Genomic DNA, 15,299 nt, shown 5'->3' with positions numbered 1-15,299 from the left:
TTTCCAGCTGGGTTTGTCCTGGGCGGGAGATGAGGGGCAACTTGAGCCTAGGGTTTGAGCGAGTTCCAGCGCGGACAGGTGCCCCACGGGGAGGGAGGCCCACCCAGCAGGCCAACACATGGAGACGGCCGGCTCTCGGTGGCCAAGGGACGGGAAGTCACGTGCCCATCCATGGTCGAACTGGTCCCCCAGGGTGTGGGAGAAAGGAGGGGCGGGGAGTTAACCCTTCGGCTCAGGAGCCGGAGGGGGGTAGGGAGAAATCTTGGAACGGGGGTCACGGGGGACCCGCGGCAACGTTTGGTCTGTGATAGTTCTCTCACTGACTCCCGCGAGAAGCTGATCTATCTCCAGGCGCAGGGCGCCTTCCGCCGGCGCCGTGGCTTAGCTGGTTAAAGCGCCTGTCTAGTAAACAGGAGATCCTGGGTTCGAATCCCAGCGGTGCCTGGGTCCGCAGAAAGCGGTATATTATTGCTCCGAGGGCAACGCGTCTCTCCAATCTTCCGAAGGGTCTTTCTGTGGCGCCTTTCCAGAGATTCTTATTCTTACCAAGCCGTTTCCGCCTTGAGCTTCCGCTCCCGCGCACTTTTACCGTGAATCGGAAGGCTGACCCCCACTTCGCTTTCAGGAACCAGGGTGGCGCGGGCATCCCATGCGTTCAAGGGCACGGCGCCCTGGGCTTGGGTTCGGGTTCTGCCTCATTTTGTTGGGGCCGTCCTGAGACTTGGGGCAGGGAGCGAGAACGCGAGAACCGCCCCTTCCGCAGGCCTCCGGCGGCTGGCGAGGAGGTGAGGCCCGCACTGCCGCGGGGAGGCGCACGCGCACAGACGTCTCGAGGCGGAGAGGCGGGGCCGGCGGGAGGCGGGCCCGTTGATAGGCAGCTATAGTGGCGCAGGCCCCAAGCCGCACGCGGCTGTGATGGCCGAGTGGTTAAGGCGTTGGACTCGAAATCCAATGGGGTCTCCCCGCGCAGGTTCGAATCCTGCTCACAGCGTGCGTACTTTTGGGAGTGGCTATCCTTGCCTCCGGAGGAGAAAGGCCTTTGTTTTTCTAGCGCCTCCTTCCCCGGGAAGGATCCGGCCTTTATTCTTCGGGATTCAGCCACCCGCGACCAGCCCGCGAGCGCCCCCTCGCGGGCCTTACGCTCTGGCGACCGTGTCCCTGAACCGCGTCTCCGAGTTCCTCCCCGTCACCGAGCCCAGCACGCTGCCCAGTGCTATACCGCCGGCGTATTCCGCTTCCCTGACCCACGCCCCTGCCCGTCTCCTCCGAGATTGTCTCCCTCCTCTCAACCCCACTCCACGAGGCCCTTCATCTACCCCTCCACGTCTCTGTTCCCCTCTCCCGCAAAGCATGTTACCATACACCCACTCTCCCCCATGCCGTCTTCCCATTCTCCCTGGAACCCCCTCTAATCAAGTGCCTTCGCCCACCCCATTCCTCCAAGATGCTCCTGTTAAGTTTACCAAGTGACCGTCGCATTGCTAAACCCATTGATCGCTATTTGGCACCAGCTCACACGGATGCTTACTCTCCCCCTTAGAAACGCTCTCTTCACTGCCTTCTAGGACACCCTAACTCTTCTGATACTCCTTCTACATCATGAACAGCTCCTACACAGACTCCTTTGGTGGGTCAACACCTTCGGGATCCTTGAATGTCGGAGTGTTCCCACTGGCTCCCTTTTCCAACCTCTTCTCTATCTGTACTCACTCTTATAAATATCAACGAATAACACATTAGTACATCCAAGAATGTTCATCTCCGGCTCCAGAACTCTTCCCCGAATTCCAGATGCATATATATTATTACCCACTTACCGTTTCCACTTGGATATCTACTAGGGAATCACAAATAAATTGGCCAAACAAATTCTTGGCCTCCCCAAAATGAACGTCACCTGCACTTTCTAGTTCGTAATGGAAAATTCCATTTCTTCAGTTGGTCGGAGTAAAAGCCGTAGGATCACCCCCGATTCTCTCTCTTTGTCACACACCCACTCCACATCAAATCAGCCAAGATTTCTTATTAAAACGGGTTTTAAAAAACGTGACTGCTTGTCAAAACATCACCACTACACCCTGGTCCGAGCCCCCACATCTTGCATCCAGATTGTTACAACAGCCCCTAAATTATTTCCTTGCTCCTTCTCTTCTTCCTCTGAACACATTGGGCTTAGTGATCCTTTTAAAACATACATCAGATTCTGTCCTTCCTCTCTTTGAAGCCTTCCAATGGGATATCAAAATGAATTCATGGCTTTTCATGTGTGTAGATACAGAAAGAAATGTGTGCGCATACACCACATATAGATACACATATATCTCCTAGCTTGCTCCACTGAGAGAGCCTAGAAGGAAAGATAAAGTACCAACAAGCACACCAAGTGCCCAGATCTTGGTTACTAAATACCGCGTTCCGCTCAAATGAACCAGGGCTCCTAGGAAAAAAGGCTGGTTCCAGGTTAGGGAATCATAAGACGATCTTGGAACATCCTGTTGCACAGGAAAGGAAAGAAATGCTCAAAGAATCTCGGGTATCTATTTTAAAAAGAGACCCAACGGCTCAGGGTTACAGTTAGTTATTGGCTAAATCTGGGACAATCTGAGCGTTAAAATAGATTGTGGTGGACCCTGATTCACTGAATCAAGTGAGACTCCAAAGTTCATAACAGGAAAAAGAAATAAAATGGGAAGGAAGGGGATAGCTCTTTTTATATTTTATAGTCAACTGCCCAACTAATAAACGTAGAAACAGTGCTGGAGTTAGAAGTCATCAATGGATACTAGAGTAGTGGTTGAACTTTGATGGGCTGTATGTAGCGAAGACTCTCAAAGTGTCTTCCCACAAAGTACATATTAATTACTATTCGGGGTGGGGGGGGGTTAATAACTTTACAGTGGACAGATGTGGCCAATGCCATCCAACTGAGTGATCAAAGTCAGCCCCTCGGTATTGAGACAAATTGACGCGTGTCTTCTGACATGATTCAGAAGGACACGCCGTCGCTTCTGGGATGTTCCTGCCCCAAATACATAATCTGAACAACTTGGTTCTAACCGTGAAGAGCCATCGGACAAACTAAACGGAAGGACCAGCTCCAAAATCACGCTGGTCTCTTCAAAACTGTGAAGATTTAACGATAGATTCTTCTAGATTAAATGAGACCGCAGAGACGCAGTAACTAAATGCAACCATGCGATCCTGGACTGCATCTTGGATCAGGACAAAAAAAAAGCTATTAAGGACATCACTGGAACACTTGAGGAAATTTGAATATGGACTGGGGATTAAATAATGGTATTATATTAACTTTAATATCCTGATACTGATAACTGCACTGTTATGTTACGAATGTCCTTGTTCTTGGGAAAGACACACCCAGTAACTGGGGGCAAGAGGGCCTAATGTCTCCAGTGTACTTCCAAATGGTTCAGAAAGCAAATATTTTCTTTTTCTTTTCTTTTCTTTTTTTAAAAGTCTATTTGTTTAAAGAGAGGGACAGCAGGAGTGGAGGAGGGGCAGAAAGAGAGAGGGAGAGAAAGGATCCCAAGCAGGCTCCACGTTGCTAGCCACAGAGCCCCACCCGGGGCTCGATCTCGGGGGCCATGAGATCATGACCTGAGCCAAAACCAGGAGCTGGACCCTCAACCGACTGAGCCACCCAAGCAACCCTGGAAAGTGAGTATTTTCTATCCATGCTGTCTTTGGAGAGAAATGACAAAGCAAATGGGACAAACGGAAACAATGGGCTTTTGTGGAGGTTTGACATTATATAGCAATTAAAAATGCTAGAAATAGAACAAAACAAAAAAGCAGGGGGGCGGGCAGGAAGAAGCCCTCCAAAGCCTTCTCATCTCTTTAGGAGTGGGAGAGTCCTGCCCCAGTCCTTCCTGGGAAACCGGGAAACGGCCTAGAAGGTCGTAGCCGATCAGTGCCCCCGCCCCGTTTCTCTCTCTGATCTCAACTCCCGCACTACTGTCACCGGCCAGAGGCTGCCCTCTGCTCCTTGGACCAGTTAGGCGTGTTTTCCCTCAAAGCTTTCCTGCCGGCTGGTCTCTGCCTGGAGCGCCCTTCCCAGAGGCGTCCCAGTAGCTTTTACTCTCACCTCTTAAATTTCACCTTCTCAATGGGTCTTTCTCTGAAAGTACAATTTCCACTCTCTACCCCCTTGCTTCACTTTTCTCCACCGCACTTACCACTGTTGGACACAACGGTTTTACACAATGTTCATCGGCCCGGTTCCCCTACAAGAACGGTTGGCCCCGTAAGGGAACAAAAGGATGAGCCTGTCTTGTTTTGGATCACTTGGGGTCTTCTGTCCTGATTCTTCCTTTGGCCCAGGGGCCTGGTCCTCCTACTTCCCAACCCCCAACCCCCCAATTCCCCCCCCCCCCAGGACCCAACCCTCCAGGAACTCCCCCTACCCAGGACCCAGGGGGGGTCCCAGGAAGCCAGCCTCCCCTTTGAAGAACAAAGAGGGAGGAGCTGAGTCTTGGAGCCCTGGCCTGGGGAGACGTCTCAGCGGGGGAGGGGAAGCCCGGACACTTCACCAGCTGCGCTCAGTTCCCGGCCCGCCTCCCTAGGGGCCCAGCGCGTGTGGGACACGAGCTCCCCTCCCCCAAGCCCAGATGAGGCCCGCTGCTGAGAGGGAGGCCAGGAAGAGGCTGGAGGCCCAGATACCCAGACGCACACCAGGTGCAAGGACACGCACCCAGGCCCACGGGGGCGCACGTACCCACCCCACCCCCCACCCCCCGAAACACTGGGCATCCGCCTGGAGGGTGACCTCCCCGCCACACGATCCTTATCGGCACAGGAGCAACGGCCGGAGAAAATCAGAAAATCGTGCAGCCCCATGCCAACTGGGCTCCAGTTTGGGGAGCCTAAAGATTCCCACGGTTTGGAGAGAGGCTTTTAAGGAAAAGATTACAGAGGTGGGTACACAAGTCATTATTTAGAGCGAAACGAGATCACGACAACTTACAAGTTGAAAACGCTGGCAGAGGTCACGAAGTCCAGAAACCCCGCTTTCTATGTGTGTTCCCGACCTGCTGGCCCATTCCCATCATACCTCCACAGACCAGCTGCTGGTTCCTTCTCAAATTTTGCTTCTCACCTACCACCCACGTGCTTAGAGTGACGCGAGCCACTAGACACATCCCCATCGCACGTGTCTCGTGGCTTTGGGCCTTCATGGCACGAAGCCCCGTGACAGACAAGGGTGATGATGGCAGCTTCCCGGAAACCCTTCCGACCCCCCGGGGTAGCCAGGCTGACTGATCCCCTACCTGGATCCCCAAACTGGCCGCAGCCACCCCAACGTGCCAGAGGCAGGCAGAGTGGGAAGAGACAGAGAGGTCTTTACCATTTACAGTTAAAACGTCTCACTTTTCGCAGGTGTCCCAGAAGCATACGGCCCCGGTGAATGCATCGCTAGGGCCCTTCCAGGAGCCTGTGGGGGGAAGCGAGGGGGCTTCTGAAGCATGCACTTAATTCTCCTCGTGGTGAAATTGGCCTCTGAACTTGAGACTTTTGATCCCACATCTCCAACGGACTCTCCACCTGCCTAGAAATCCTACTATTCTGGCCCCCGAGGTTTGGCCGCCTCTCCAAAATGACCCCGTCACACCCTCTTTCTCCTCAAACCGCCTGAGCCCTCTCCCTTCCAGCAGCGAGCCTGACTCGTGTTTCTCGGAGGAAAGGAGAGGAACCAGGAAAGGAGAGGAAAGGGTGTCACCCTTCCTGCACCCCAACTGACGCACACCCTTAGTTTCCCCCCATCTCCCTGTGGGTGAGGAGTCTCCCCTACCACCTGAGGCTGAGTTTCCTACCTGGTCCTGGAGTCTCCCAGCCCCCCAGCCCCTGCCCTCCTGCACCCCTCCACCTCCCAAGAGCAGCCCGGGGCACCTGTGCCCCTACGGGCCACACCGCGTTCCGCTCACCATTCACAGCAGAACTGGATGGAGAGGTCTGCTTGATGCAAGGCCGCGGTCTGCGTGCCTTCAGCCCCATTCTTCCATCAACCCACCCCCACCCGAGCTGACCCAGGGGCCTGGGATTGTGTACAGTCACCCCCCCCTCAGGTCACCTGTGACATCCAAGATGCTAAACTGATGCTTACTTCGCTCTCTTCTCCTTATTTGACCTCCCGGCAGCTTAGCTAGGGCCGGGGTTCCCTTCTTCATACGCCCACTGCTCCTCCTTTCCCAAATTCTGTCCCAGGGACACTGGCCCCCTTCCCGTCGCTACCAACCCCCTAGGCGCTTTGCCAATTCTTCCTCCTCAGCCTGGACTGGAATTGTTGGGGTGCCCCAGGGCTCCTTGCTCCAGCCCCTCTCAAAGCCGCCTCTCTCCCCGGGACTCCCCCATATTTACCTTCCATCTCTGACCCCCAACTTTCTACATCCCTGGCCTACCTGTGATTTCCGCTCGGATGCCTAAGGGGATCTCAACCGACCAAACTTTCCCCACGGCCCCACTGCCCTGGTGCCTCTCATCTCCACAAAAGGCACCATCAACCGCCCAGTGACTGAAGCCCAAACCCCAGAGGGAGCCCATTCACGTGTCTCGCCCCGGCCACCACCTCACGCAAGCCGCCATCACATCACGTCAGGCCTAGGAGGCCGCTCCTGCAACCCAAATGTCGTCCCTGCTCCCAATTTCACACGGCAGCCGAAGCGGTCATTTTAAAACAGAAGTCTGCGAACGTGGCTTTCCTGATGAAAACCCTCCCTCGCCTCCCATGGACCTCAAGAATAAAATCCAAAGTCATTTCCGAGCTTGCAAAGCCCTGTGTGGTGCGCCATGCCTGCCTCCCCATTTTTACCTCTGATGTACTCCAAATCCTCCCTCCCAGGAACCCTGGCCCTCTTTCTCTAGGGCCCACCCGCAAATTCCATTCCTGCCTCAGAGCCTTTGCACCTGCTGTTTCCTTTCGCCTGTTTCTTCCTTGGCCTTAAATACCATCTCTTCCTCCAGTTGGTTTCTGACCACCCAGAGGAAAGCAGCACTTTACTCTCAAGCCATTGCCATGTCCGGTTGTCCCCCCGCTCCCCTCCCCCCCATGACCATCTGATGTTTTCTTTTCTAGGCTCCCCTCCCCACAAGATGTAGGGCTTCGGGAGAGCCCTAACCATACTTGGCACACAGAGGCACTCCATAAATATCGACTGAATGAGTAACAGAGAGGCTGTGCACACAGATGTACAGATGCCCAGATTGTCGCACAGTTTCCTTCTGGGAGTCGCTACCCCGCGCCTGAGTAGAGAAGAGAGCATCCCTGGTCACTGACACAACCCAGAGACACGAGACCCGCAGCCGAAACAGGTTGAGAGAGACAGGAGGCAGAAACCGGAGGCGGAGACACAGACGCAGGGCGAGCTCCAGACAGAGACCCAGACTCCGCGAACCAGGGACCGGGGCCCGCGGGAGCCCGGGTAGCGGCGCGGAGGGAGGCCAGCGGGCAGCAGCGCGGCAGGCCGGAGCCCAGGGTCGCCCCCGCCCTCTCCCGCCTCCCCTCCGCTCACAAGTGGCCGCCGGCAGCTGGCGGGGGACACCCGGCCGCCCGCCGGCCCGACGCGTGCGGGATCAAAGCGGCCGGGAAGGGGCGGGGCGGGAGGTGGCGGGGTTGGGGCGGGGAGGGACGGAGGTGTGAGCGAGCTTCCCAGGGGCTGGCAGGAGCGTGGGAGCGCAGAGTGCCGGGAGGCGACAGAGACCCGGAGAGACGAGAGAGATGAGAGACCCGGGCGCGCCGGAGAGACCCGGAGCTAGAGACGCACGGAGACAGCTGGAGACCGAGAGAGGGCGCACGGCCGTCGCTAAGACAGCTGGCAGGAACGCGAGAGATGCCGAGATAGAGACGCCGGGGCGGCCGCGGGGGCGCAGAAAGACCGCGATAACAGGAAGACCAGGACCCACGGACTTAGAAAAAGAAAGCGCAGTTCAGGGAGGACAGAAAATGGAGAGGGCGAGGAAGAGAAATGGCCGGAAGGGCCCGGGACTTAGGGCGCGTAGGGCGGGAAGGCCTCGCCCCTCCCCCGCGGAGGGTGGGAGGACCCCCGGGGCAGGGATCCGAGCGGCGTGTCCTTTCTCAGGGTGACGCCTGCGGAGATGCGGGGCCGGGGGCGGAGGGAGGGGTGTGGAAGGCCGCAGGACTCGCGGGCTGGGAGGACGGCAGTGGGAGGACTTTCGGCCTCCGGATCTCCATCCAGAGCGTCAAGCTCTACCTTATGGTGAAAAAAGATGAGTTAAATAGACAAACTTCTCAGGCAGATGTCTTCCCCATTTGGGGCCGACGGGAGGGGGGAAAAAAAAAAAAAGGTCAACTTGTGCATTGGCCGGGAATCGAACCCGGGCCTCCCGCGTGGCAGGCGAGAATTCTACCACTGAACCACCAATGCAAGCGACAGCCAGCCCTTGGTGGCCCTACCTGAACTTGTAAGAGGTTGAGGCCACGGCGGTCCGGGAGAAGGTGTGGGCCAGGGGCTCAGCGAAGGAGCGGCCCGAATAGCTGACGTGGGTGGAGCGCCAGGCCATCCTTCCTCCCGCCCGGATCCGGCCGCCGGGCCATAAAGTGGCCCCATATGGCCGGGGGGCGGCCCCACACCCGGGTGCTAACAGCCCGGAGCCCCGAGCCTCGCGTGCAGGTGAGAAAAACTCCGCCCGAGCGCAGGTTCCCAAGGAGGGGGGCGACGGGGGCTGCCGGGAGCCACACATCTGCGCTCCCATTTGGCCCAGGTAGGGGGGAGGTGGGATGTGCTGGCGGCCCTGACCCCAAATGGGAGCACTCTCCCCAAGGTCTGTGTCTCTCCGGGCTCGGGCTTTGGCAGGGCAGGCTGCGGGGCGGGGAGGGGGGTGGGGAGAAAGAAAGAAAGCAGGGGGTTTGGGGGGGGGGGGAGAAACCCAACAACACAACGTGTGGAGAGGCCCTGGGACGGCTCGGAAGGCCTCATCCGCCTCTGACTGCGCAGCTTATCTTTCAACCGGTGTGCAGTCTTGTCTTTCCGTGTCCTTGTCCGGGGCCGTCTGGTTGTCCCGTTAAATCTCTGATTTGTTTCTTCTCAGACACTTTATCCTGAAGTCTCCGACTGTTCACGCATCATTCTGCAGAGGGTCATGTTCTTGGTTTGAGGTGGGTATTGATCCCTTTTTGTATCTCTTTCTGGTCCCTAAAAAAAAAACAAAACAAAACCTGTCGGCTCCCTGGTCCCCTGTCCTCACGGGGGTCCCCCGGGGAGCAAGCGGCACGAGCACTCCTTGTGTCCCGTGTCCTGGCAGACAAAGGCCTGGATCTCCTATAATTAGTTTTGAGTCAAATACTTCTAAGTGGATAGGTCTCTCCACCTCCTACTCCAAGCCTTGCTTCCTTTTTTTCTTCGGGGGTCCCCTTCCTCCCCAGTCCAGCCATCCGCCTGTATGACCCTTTCCCCAGCTCCTACTTCGCTCTGCCTTTGTAATTGCTGCTGGGTAACACATCCTCTTTTCCACTGGATCCGCTGGGTCTCTAGTACGTATCTCAGTATGGATCCCCTAAGCCTAGACCGGTGCGCGCAATGTGGAGGGGGAATGGAATTAAGATTCGCTTAGATCGAACTGCGCGTCTCTTTTGCCTCCAGGCAGAGCCCCAGTTGAATTGGACAGAGCCACCCAGCGGGAGGCGAATTTGGGGTGAAGGTGTATAAGATCTAGTCTGGAGGGTTGAGGGGTGCCAACTTTTATTTCAGGGTGGGTGGGGGAACAGTGAGCTCCCAAGAAAGCCTCGTTTGGTGGTGGAGGAGGGGAACTCTGAACTTCATTCCAGAGTCCTGTCCCCAAAGCTCTTCAACTCCCCCTCCCCGTAATAACCTCTCCCTTCAGCGGAGTCCCGCCTCATTATACAGCCTTAGGGTCCTTAAATCAGCCAATGCTGCCTTGGCCCCTCATTTCCCACACTCCTAGGTCAGTTTCATTTCTTCCCCGCCCCCCTTGCGCTCCTCCCCTTTCCGGGAGCCTTGTGCTCCTGGCCTAGCGGAGGGGGATCCGGGGGCCGAAGGGGGCGGGCCCGGCTCCAACCCCCACCCCACCCAATTCAGGAGCTGCGGGATATAAGGTGCAAGGCCGGCTTGGCCTCGGTCCACACCAGGGTCCGGAGGAGCGATGGTCACTCGGGATCGAGCGGAGAATAGGGACGGCCCCAAGGTGAGAGGTGAGGGGAGGGAGCAGAGGTCCCTGGTCCGGCCAGGGGACCGCGTCCCTGAGACGCTGGGTGAGGGAAGAGGCTGGAGACGCAGGGTTGGAAAGGGGAGAGGTGTGCGTGCGGGGGACCCAAGGAACCAGGAGCTGGGAAGGAAGCGGCGAAGATGAGGATGGGGATGGGGTCAGAGCAGGGGCTGCGTGGGCGGCAGTACTGGTGTTGGGTTTGGGTAATGGCATTTGGCACCTTGCGGCTTGCAAGGTGTGGGAGGGGGCCGGAATTCGAGTGGAATAGATAAGGGGGGCTCAAGCTAAGGGAGGTGGGTGGAAACAAAAAGCGGGGAGGATAGGCACTTGCTCCGCGCGTGCGGTGCGAGCCAGAGCTGACCCAGTGCAGCCTTATAGAGAAGGCCGGGAAGGCATTGGCCCCAGAGGCCTGACCTCGGGAGGAAGATTTTAGAACCAGTGGAGAAAGATGACTGCACAGACGGGCTAGCGGGAGAAGAGGCGCGGTCGCCCCGAGTATCTCCCTTTTTACATTCAGGGCCGCCGACTCAGAGGCCGGCACCTTGCGGCCACGTGTCCACGTGTCTGGGTGCAAAGAGGCCCCCCCCCCCACCAAAGTTCTCCACTGAGACAGAGACACTGCAGGAGACGGAGACGTAGAGAGGAAAAAGGAGGAGGAGAGACACAGACAGGGGAGGAGGGTGGACAAGACAGAGAGGAGAATGCAGAAGACCCGGGAGAGAGAGGAGGCGAGCTACAGAAATTGACCCTAGGGGCTTTGGGAGGGGGAGCGGAGAGGGACCCGATGGGCCTGGCCCTAGGCACTCGCTGGGGTCTTGGGGAAGGGGCGGGCGCGGGACCGACCCGGTGGCGGGACCCAAACGCCGGCGCGGCCGCGCTGAGTCTCGGTCCGGTCGGCCAGCTCTCCCTTTCCTGCCGGTCGCAGATGCTGAAGCCGCTTGTGGAGAAGCGGCGCCGGGACCGCATCAACCGCAGCCTGGAAGAACTGAGGCTCCTGCTGTTGGAGCAGACCCGGGACCAGGTCAGTCCTTCCGCCGTCCCCAGACCCCCAGGCATCCGGTCTTCGCGTCCCAGGGCTTCCTACTGGGGTGGGGACACGTGCTGCACTGGCGACCCTGGCCCCAAGGCATCCCGACCCGAGCCCCGCCTTTGGAGTCCCATCCCAAGACCCCCTCTCGCTCTCAGAACGTGCTCTTCATGGCCACCCCTGGGGTCTGTAAGTTTCACACCCGGCTCTGTAAATTTCACTCCCAGGGTGGGTCAGTCTTCCACCTCTGGGGTCTGTAAATGCTCCCTCCTCTTTTCCCGCACCCGCTCCAACAGCCTGCAGGGTGGTTAATTTCAGTCCCTGGGGTTTGCTGTTTACAATCCGCTCCTCAACTCTGGGTGGGCTTCACCCCCTCGGGTTGGACGCTGCAGGCTCGAGGTTTCCCAGGGCCGTTCCTCGTCATCTCCACTCCGCATTCGGTCGGTCGCGCGCTCCGTGAGCAGCGCGCAAACGCGATCGGGGGCACCCCCAGCTCCCGCATTCCCCCCCTCCCTTCTTCCCCCTGCCACTTCCCCCTCTCTCCCCACCCCTTTCTGTCTTTGCGCCCTCCCCCTCCCGTCTGTAGAACCTCCGCAACCCGAAGCTGGAGAAAGCAGAGATACTGGAGTTCGCCGTGGGCTACTTGAGGGAGCGAAGCCGGGTGGAGCCCCCGGGTACAGCGCGGGGGGGTGGGGCAGCGGAGGGCGGGAGGGGGGATTCACGGAGGCCCGGGGCCGGGGTAGCTGGGGCGGACCCTGCGATGGACGGTGGGCTTGGGGAGTGGTAGGCTCTGCTCCGAGGCGAGGTTAATAACACCCGCGCGTGTCTGTCTCTGTGTCTCCCTCATTTTCTCCCTCTGTCCGTCCTTCTGGGTCTCTGTCTCTGTGCGTCTGTCGGGCTTCGGTTATCTCTGCGCCCCGCCCCTTCCCTCGCCCTGGCTGGGTCCCTGCCCTGCCCGCCCGTCCTCCCGCCGGCCGCGGCTCCAGGGGTTCCCCGGTCCCCAGCCCAGGACGCCGAGGCGCTCGCCAGCTGCTACCTGTCCGGCTTCCGCGAGTGCCTGCTCCGTCTGGCGGCCTTCGCGCACGACGCCAGCCCGGCCGCCCGCGCCCAGCTCTTCTCCGCGCTGCACGTCTACCTGCGCCCCAAGCCGCCCCGACTGGAGCCGGTAGATCCGAGGCCCCAGGCGCCGCGCCCACCGCTGGACCCCGCCGCCCCGGTGCCCGGCCCCGCGCTGCACCAGCGCCCCCCAGTGCACCAGGGCCCCCTTAGCCCGCGCTGCGCCTGGTCCCCGTCCCCCTGCTCCCCCCGCGCCGGGGATCCCGGCGCGCCGGCGCCCCTCACCGGACTGCTGCCGCCGCCGCCGCCGCCGCACAGACAAGACGCGGCGCCCAAGGCCCCGCCGCCCCCGCCGCCCGCCTTCTGGAGACCTTGGCCCTGAGCTTTGCGGGGGGTGGGGGTGGGGGCTGGGAGTGAGGTAGAGACTCCAGCCCGAGGGCAGCAGAGGGACCCGGGCGTCGGGGCGAGCAGGTGTTGGGGAGGGCGGCGGGGCGCGCGGGCGCAGCGCGCGGGTGAGATGTGGTCTATATTAGAGTATCTATATAAATATATATTTCCCCGGTTTCTGTCCCTTTTCCCTGCCCCCTTTGCGACTAGGATTGTACCCTCTCTGCCCCCGGCCCAGACCCAGCCCCTTCCCGAGTCCTTAGTGCATGGAATAAAGTGGTTATTCAATCCCCGTGTGTCCCCGAGCCAGGGGCCTGCCTTTATCTCGGCGTCCACGCCCACTTCTGTCTCCCTTTCCTTCTGTTTCCCGCCCCTCCCCCCAGTCTTGCTCTCCATGGCCCAAGCCCCGGGGCAGACAGGTAAGTAAAGAAGAGAGCAGAGCGGAGACTGAGGTTGGAGCTTGAAACCAGGTGGAAAACACTGAAATAGGGTAGGGGGAGAAGGGGATGGGAGCCTTTAAGAAAAAGTCGGAGAGAGAGGGGAGGGGGGGAAAAAAAAAAAACAAAAAACCTGAAATAAAATCGACTCTGGTGGGATTCGAACCCACAACCTTTGAATCGCTCTTTCGTCACTAGAAGTCCAATGCGCTATCCATTGCGCCACAGAGCCACCTGGCAGGCGGCGGCGTCTGACGGCTTACGGGTACTAGCATGGGGGTGGGGGGGTGGGGGGGCGGGGAGGGAGAGGGGTGTGAGGGCTTTGGGCGGGGCATGCCAGGAGCGCCCGGTTGCGACCTCGCAGGCCTGCCTGGGAGAAGTAGCGGGACAAAAGCACGTGAGCCAGGTGGGAGTGCGGACGCGCACGGGTGGAAGAAACGGGGACAGAGAGCAACCGAATGTGAGCGAGCACAGAGCTGCGGCTGCCCGCTTGGGGGATGCTCCCGGCCCAGGCGCGCCCCACTCCCAGATGCGGCCCCATCCAGGAAAATAAACTTGTGTCGTTGTAAAACATCGGTGTGTCTCTTGTTTCCTCCGGCCGGGCCGTTTCGCCGTCCACTGCTTCTCGGTCCGCGATCTCCCAAGAGGGCCGGCCGGCCGATCTAGTGCAACCATCCCGAGCCCGGGGTCTCCTTCTAGTCTCTTAGGAGGACTACAGGGAGGACTGTCTTCCACGCAGGTAGCGTGGCCGAGCGGTCTAAGGCGCTGGATTTAGGCTCCAGTCTCTTCGGAGGCGTGGGTTCGAATCCCACCGCTGCCAAGATGGAGTTTTTCTGGTGGCCTGTGTACCCTCATGTAGAAGTCCTGACCGCCCCCCGCCGCCCCGGTGGGACGCCCCTCCTTGTTTTTACGAGGACTCCTTGCAGCCAAGCCACCACCGCCTTCCACTCTCTGGTGTTCCAGACAGCCTCGGGTTGTGTCAGCCAAGACCTGATGGGACCTGCGGAAGCAACCTCAAGTTCCTCACAGCTGATCTGTGCCTAAACGTGTCCTCAAATACCAGTAGCTCCCAAGACTAGCGCAACTTGCTGTACATTTAAGCGACGGCTGTATGTTCTGATGGTGTGCTGGAGGCTCCAACTACCTGGTCTGTTTTTAAAAACAAAGGACAGCATCCTCGCTGGCTTTTCAGACCCTCTCAGGTGACGAATGACGCTCCTGCCCCAAGCTCATAAATATAACAGCACTCCGGTGGTACAAAACCTAAGGTTCCACCGAGATTTGAACTCGGATCGCTGGATTCAGAGTCCAGAGTGCTAACCATTACACCATGGAACCCACTCGTGATGGGTCTTCTTTGAGAGGGTACATATTACTGATTTTCTCATTTTGCGTGCCTGCCATTCACAGAAAACGGAAACACAAATACCTGCTAGAGGCGGTGGACCCCCGCCTTTGGAGCACCTGACCTGTGAATGGAGACGTGCTGTGAAGGAAAAAAATACACACCGTAGTTACAAGACATAGTACGTACTGAAAAGAACATTGTTAAAATTTCATTAACAATTTTAAAATATCGAGTACGTGTTAAAATGATAAGATTTCATTGGGTTAAATAAAATGTGTTGTTAAAATTAATTTCGCCTGGTTCTTTTTACTTTCCAATGTGGCTGACCGGAAAACTTAAATTCACATAAAACATGTCTGCTTTCCCTCCACTGTCCGTCTATGGTTCGTTCCACTTTCTGAAAAGTAAAATCCCGACGGGGTTACTATCATTTCATTTTTAAAGTCATGTCACAGCATTTTCGTTACCCTTTTTTTTCCTTGGTTTTCTTTTAAAGGAATACAGAGATGAGTCGTATTCAAAAAGCGCTGTAGGTTCGTAGGGGGGAAGGAAAAGAAAAAAAAAAAGCGAGACGCCCGAACAGGGACTTGAACCCTGGACCCTCAGATTAAAAGTCTGATGCTCTACCGACTGAGCTATCCGGGCCCTTCCCGAAGAGCTGCTCTGCTACTCATAAGAGCTGTGTGTCTACGGAAGTCCAGGCTCCCAGGGGCGGTAGGTAGTTGCACGCACGTGCGCAGCGGCTCTGGCGCCCACCGGGAGGGACCACAAGGGGCCCCGCGGCTGCTGCCAGCGCTTTCCCGTCCTTCGTCTGGCACAGCACCGGCCGGTGTCTGGCCGCTGCGGG

The 15,299-nt window shown here is 58.1% G+C and overlaps 1 protein-coding gene, 1 long non-coding RNA gene and 7 other non-coding genes across 11 annotated transcripts; 5 read left to right on the top strand and 4 right to left on the bottom strand.

The window, feature by feature from the left end:
• Positions 1-370: 370 nt before the first annotated feature.
• On the top strand, positions 371-444 carry TRNAT-AGU (transfer RNA threonine (anticodon AGU)). Its single transcript has one exon. It is a non-coding gene; the product is annotated as a tRNA-Thr (tRNA).
• A 465-nt stretch (positions 445-909) lies between these two features.
• On the top strand, positions 910-991 carry TRNAS-CGA (transfer RNA serine (anticodon CGA)). Its single transcript has one exon. It is a non-coding gene; the product is annotated as a tRNA-Ser (tRNA).
• Positions 992-7,693: 6,702 nt separating this feature from the next.
• HES7 (hes family bHLH transcription factor 7) lies at positions 7,694-12,662 on the top strand. Of its 3 annotated transcripts, XM_060647362.3 has the most exons (5): positions 7,694-8,645; positions 9,064-9,130; positions 11,123-11,218; positions 11,811-11,898; positions 12,211-12,662. In XM_060647362.3, exons 3-5 carry the CDS (start codon positions 11,123-11,125, stop codon positions 12,660-12,662), a joined length of 636 nt encoding a protein of 211 aa, XP_060503345.1. In that variant the 5' UTR covers positions 7,694-8,645; positions 9,064-9,130. The 3 variants fall into 3 exon arrangements, with proteins under 3 accessions (XP_060503345.1, XP_060503346.1, XP_060503344.1); XM_060647363.2 differs by lacking the exons at positions 7,694-8,645; positions 9,064-9,130 and adding an exon at positions 9,137-9,505; XM_060647361.2 differs by lacking the exons at positions 7,694-8,645; positions 9,064-9,130 and adding an exon at positions 9,584-10,176.
• Positions 8,329-8,399, bottom strand: TRNAG-GCC (transfer RNA glycine (anticodon GCC)). The gene has a single exon. It is a non-coding gene; the product is annotated as a tRNA-Gly (tRNA).
• A 50-nt stretch (positions 12,663-12,712) lies between the features above and the next one.
• Positions 12,713-13,677, top strand: LOC132688353 (uncharacterized). The gene is made up of 2 exons (XR_009614505.3): positions 12,713-13,369; positions 13,469-13,677. It is a non-coding gene; the product is annotated as an uncharacterized LOC132688353 (long non-coding RNA).
• TRNAR-UCU (transfer RNA arginine (anticodon UCU)) lies at positions 13,250-13,336 on the bottom strand. The gene is given in 2 exon segments: positions 13,250-13,285; positions 13,300-13,336. It is a non-coding gene; the product is annotated as a tRNA-Arg (tRNA).
• A 165-nt stretch (positions 13,678-13,842) lies between the features above and the next one.
• Positions 13,843-13,924, top strand: TRNAL-UAG (transfer RNA leucine (anticodon UAG)). Its single transcript has one exon. It is a non-coding gene; the product is annotated as a tRNA-Leu (tRNA).
• Positions 13,925-14,370: 446 nt separating this feature from the next.
• On the bottom strand, positions 14,371-14,442 carry TRNAQ-CUG (transfer RNA glutamine (anticodon CUG)). Its single transcript has one exon. It is a non-coding gene; the product is annotated as a tRNA-Gln (tRNA).
• Positions 14,443-15,024: 582 nt separating this feature from the next.
• Positions 15,025-15,097, bottom strand: TRNAK-UUU (transfer RNA lysine (anticodon UUU)). The gene has a single exon. It is a non-coding gene; the product is annotated as a tRNA-Lys (tRNA).
• Positions 15,098-15,299: the final 202 nt, after the last annotated feature.

Source organism: Panthera onca, chromosome E1 (assembly GCF_046562875.1).
Source record: "Panthera onca isolate mPanOnc1 chromosome E1, mPanOnc1 haplotype 2, whole genome shotgun sequence".
Lineage (NCBI taxonomy): Eukaryota > Metazoa > Chordata > Mammalia > Carnivora > Felidae > Panthera > Panthera onca.
Note: the sequence above shows the minus strand (reverse complement) of the source record. Positions and strands in the feature narration are given on the sequence as shown.

Coding starts and splice junctions, on each gene's coding strand:
- HES7 (XM_060647361.2), top strand. CDS start 10,135: ATGGTCACTCGGGATCGAGCGGAGAATAGGGACGGCCCCAAG. Junction 10,177..11,122: donor AGAATAGGGACGGCCCCAAG/GTGAGAGGTGAG, acceptor TGCCGGTCGCAG/ATGCTGAAGCCGCTTGTGGA. Junction 11,899..12,210: donor AAGCCGGGTGGAGCCCCCGG/GTACAGCGCGGG, acceptor CCGCGGCTCCAG/GGGTTCCCCGGTCCCCAGCC.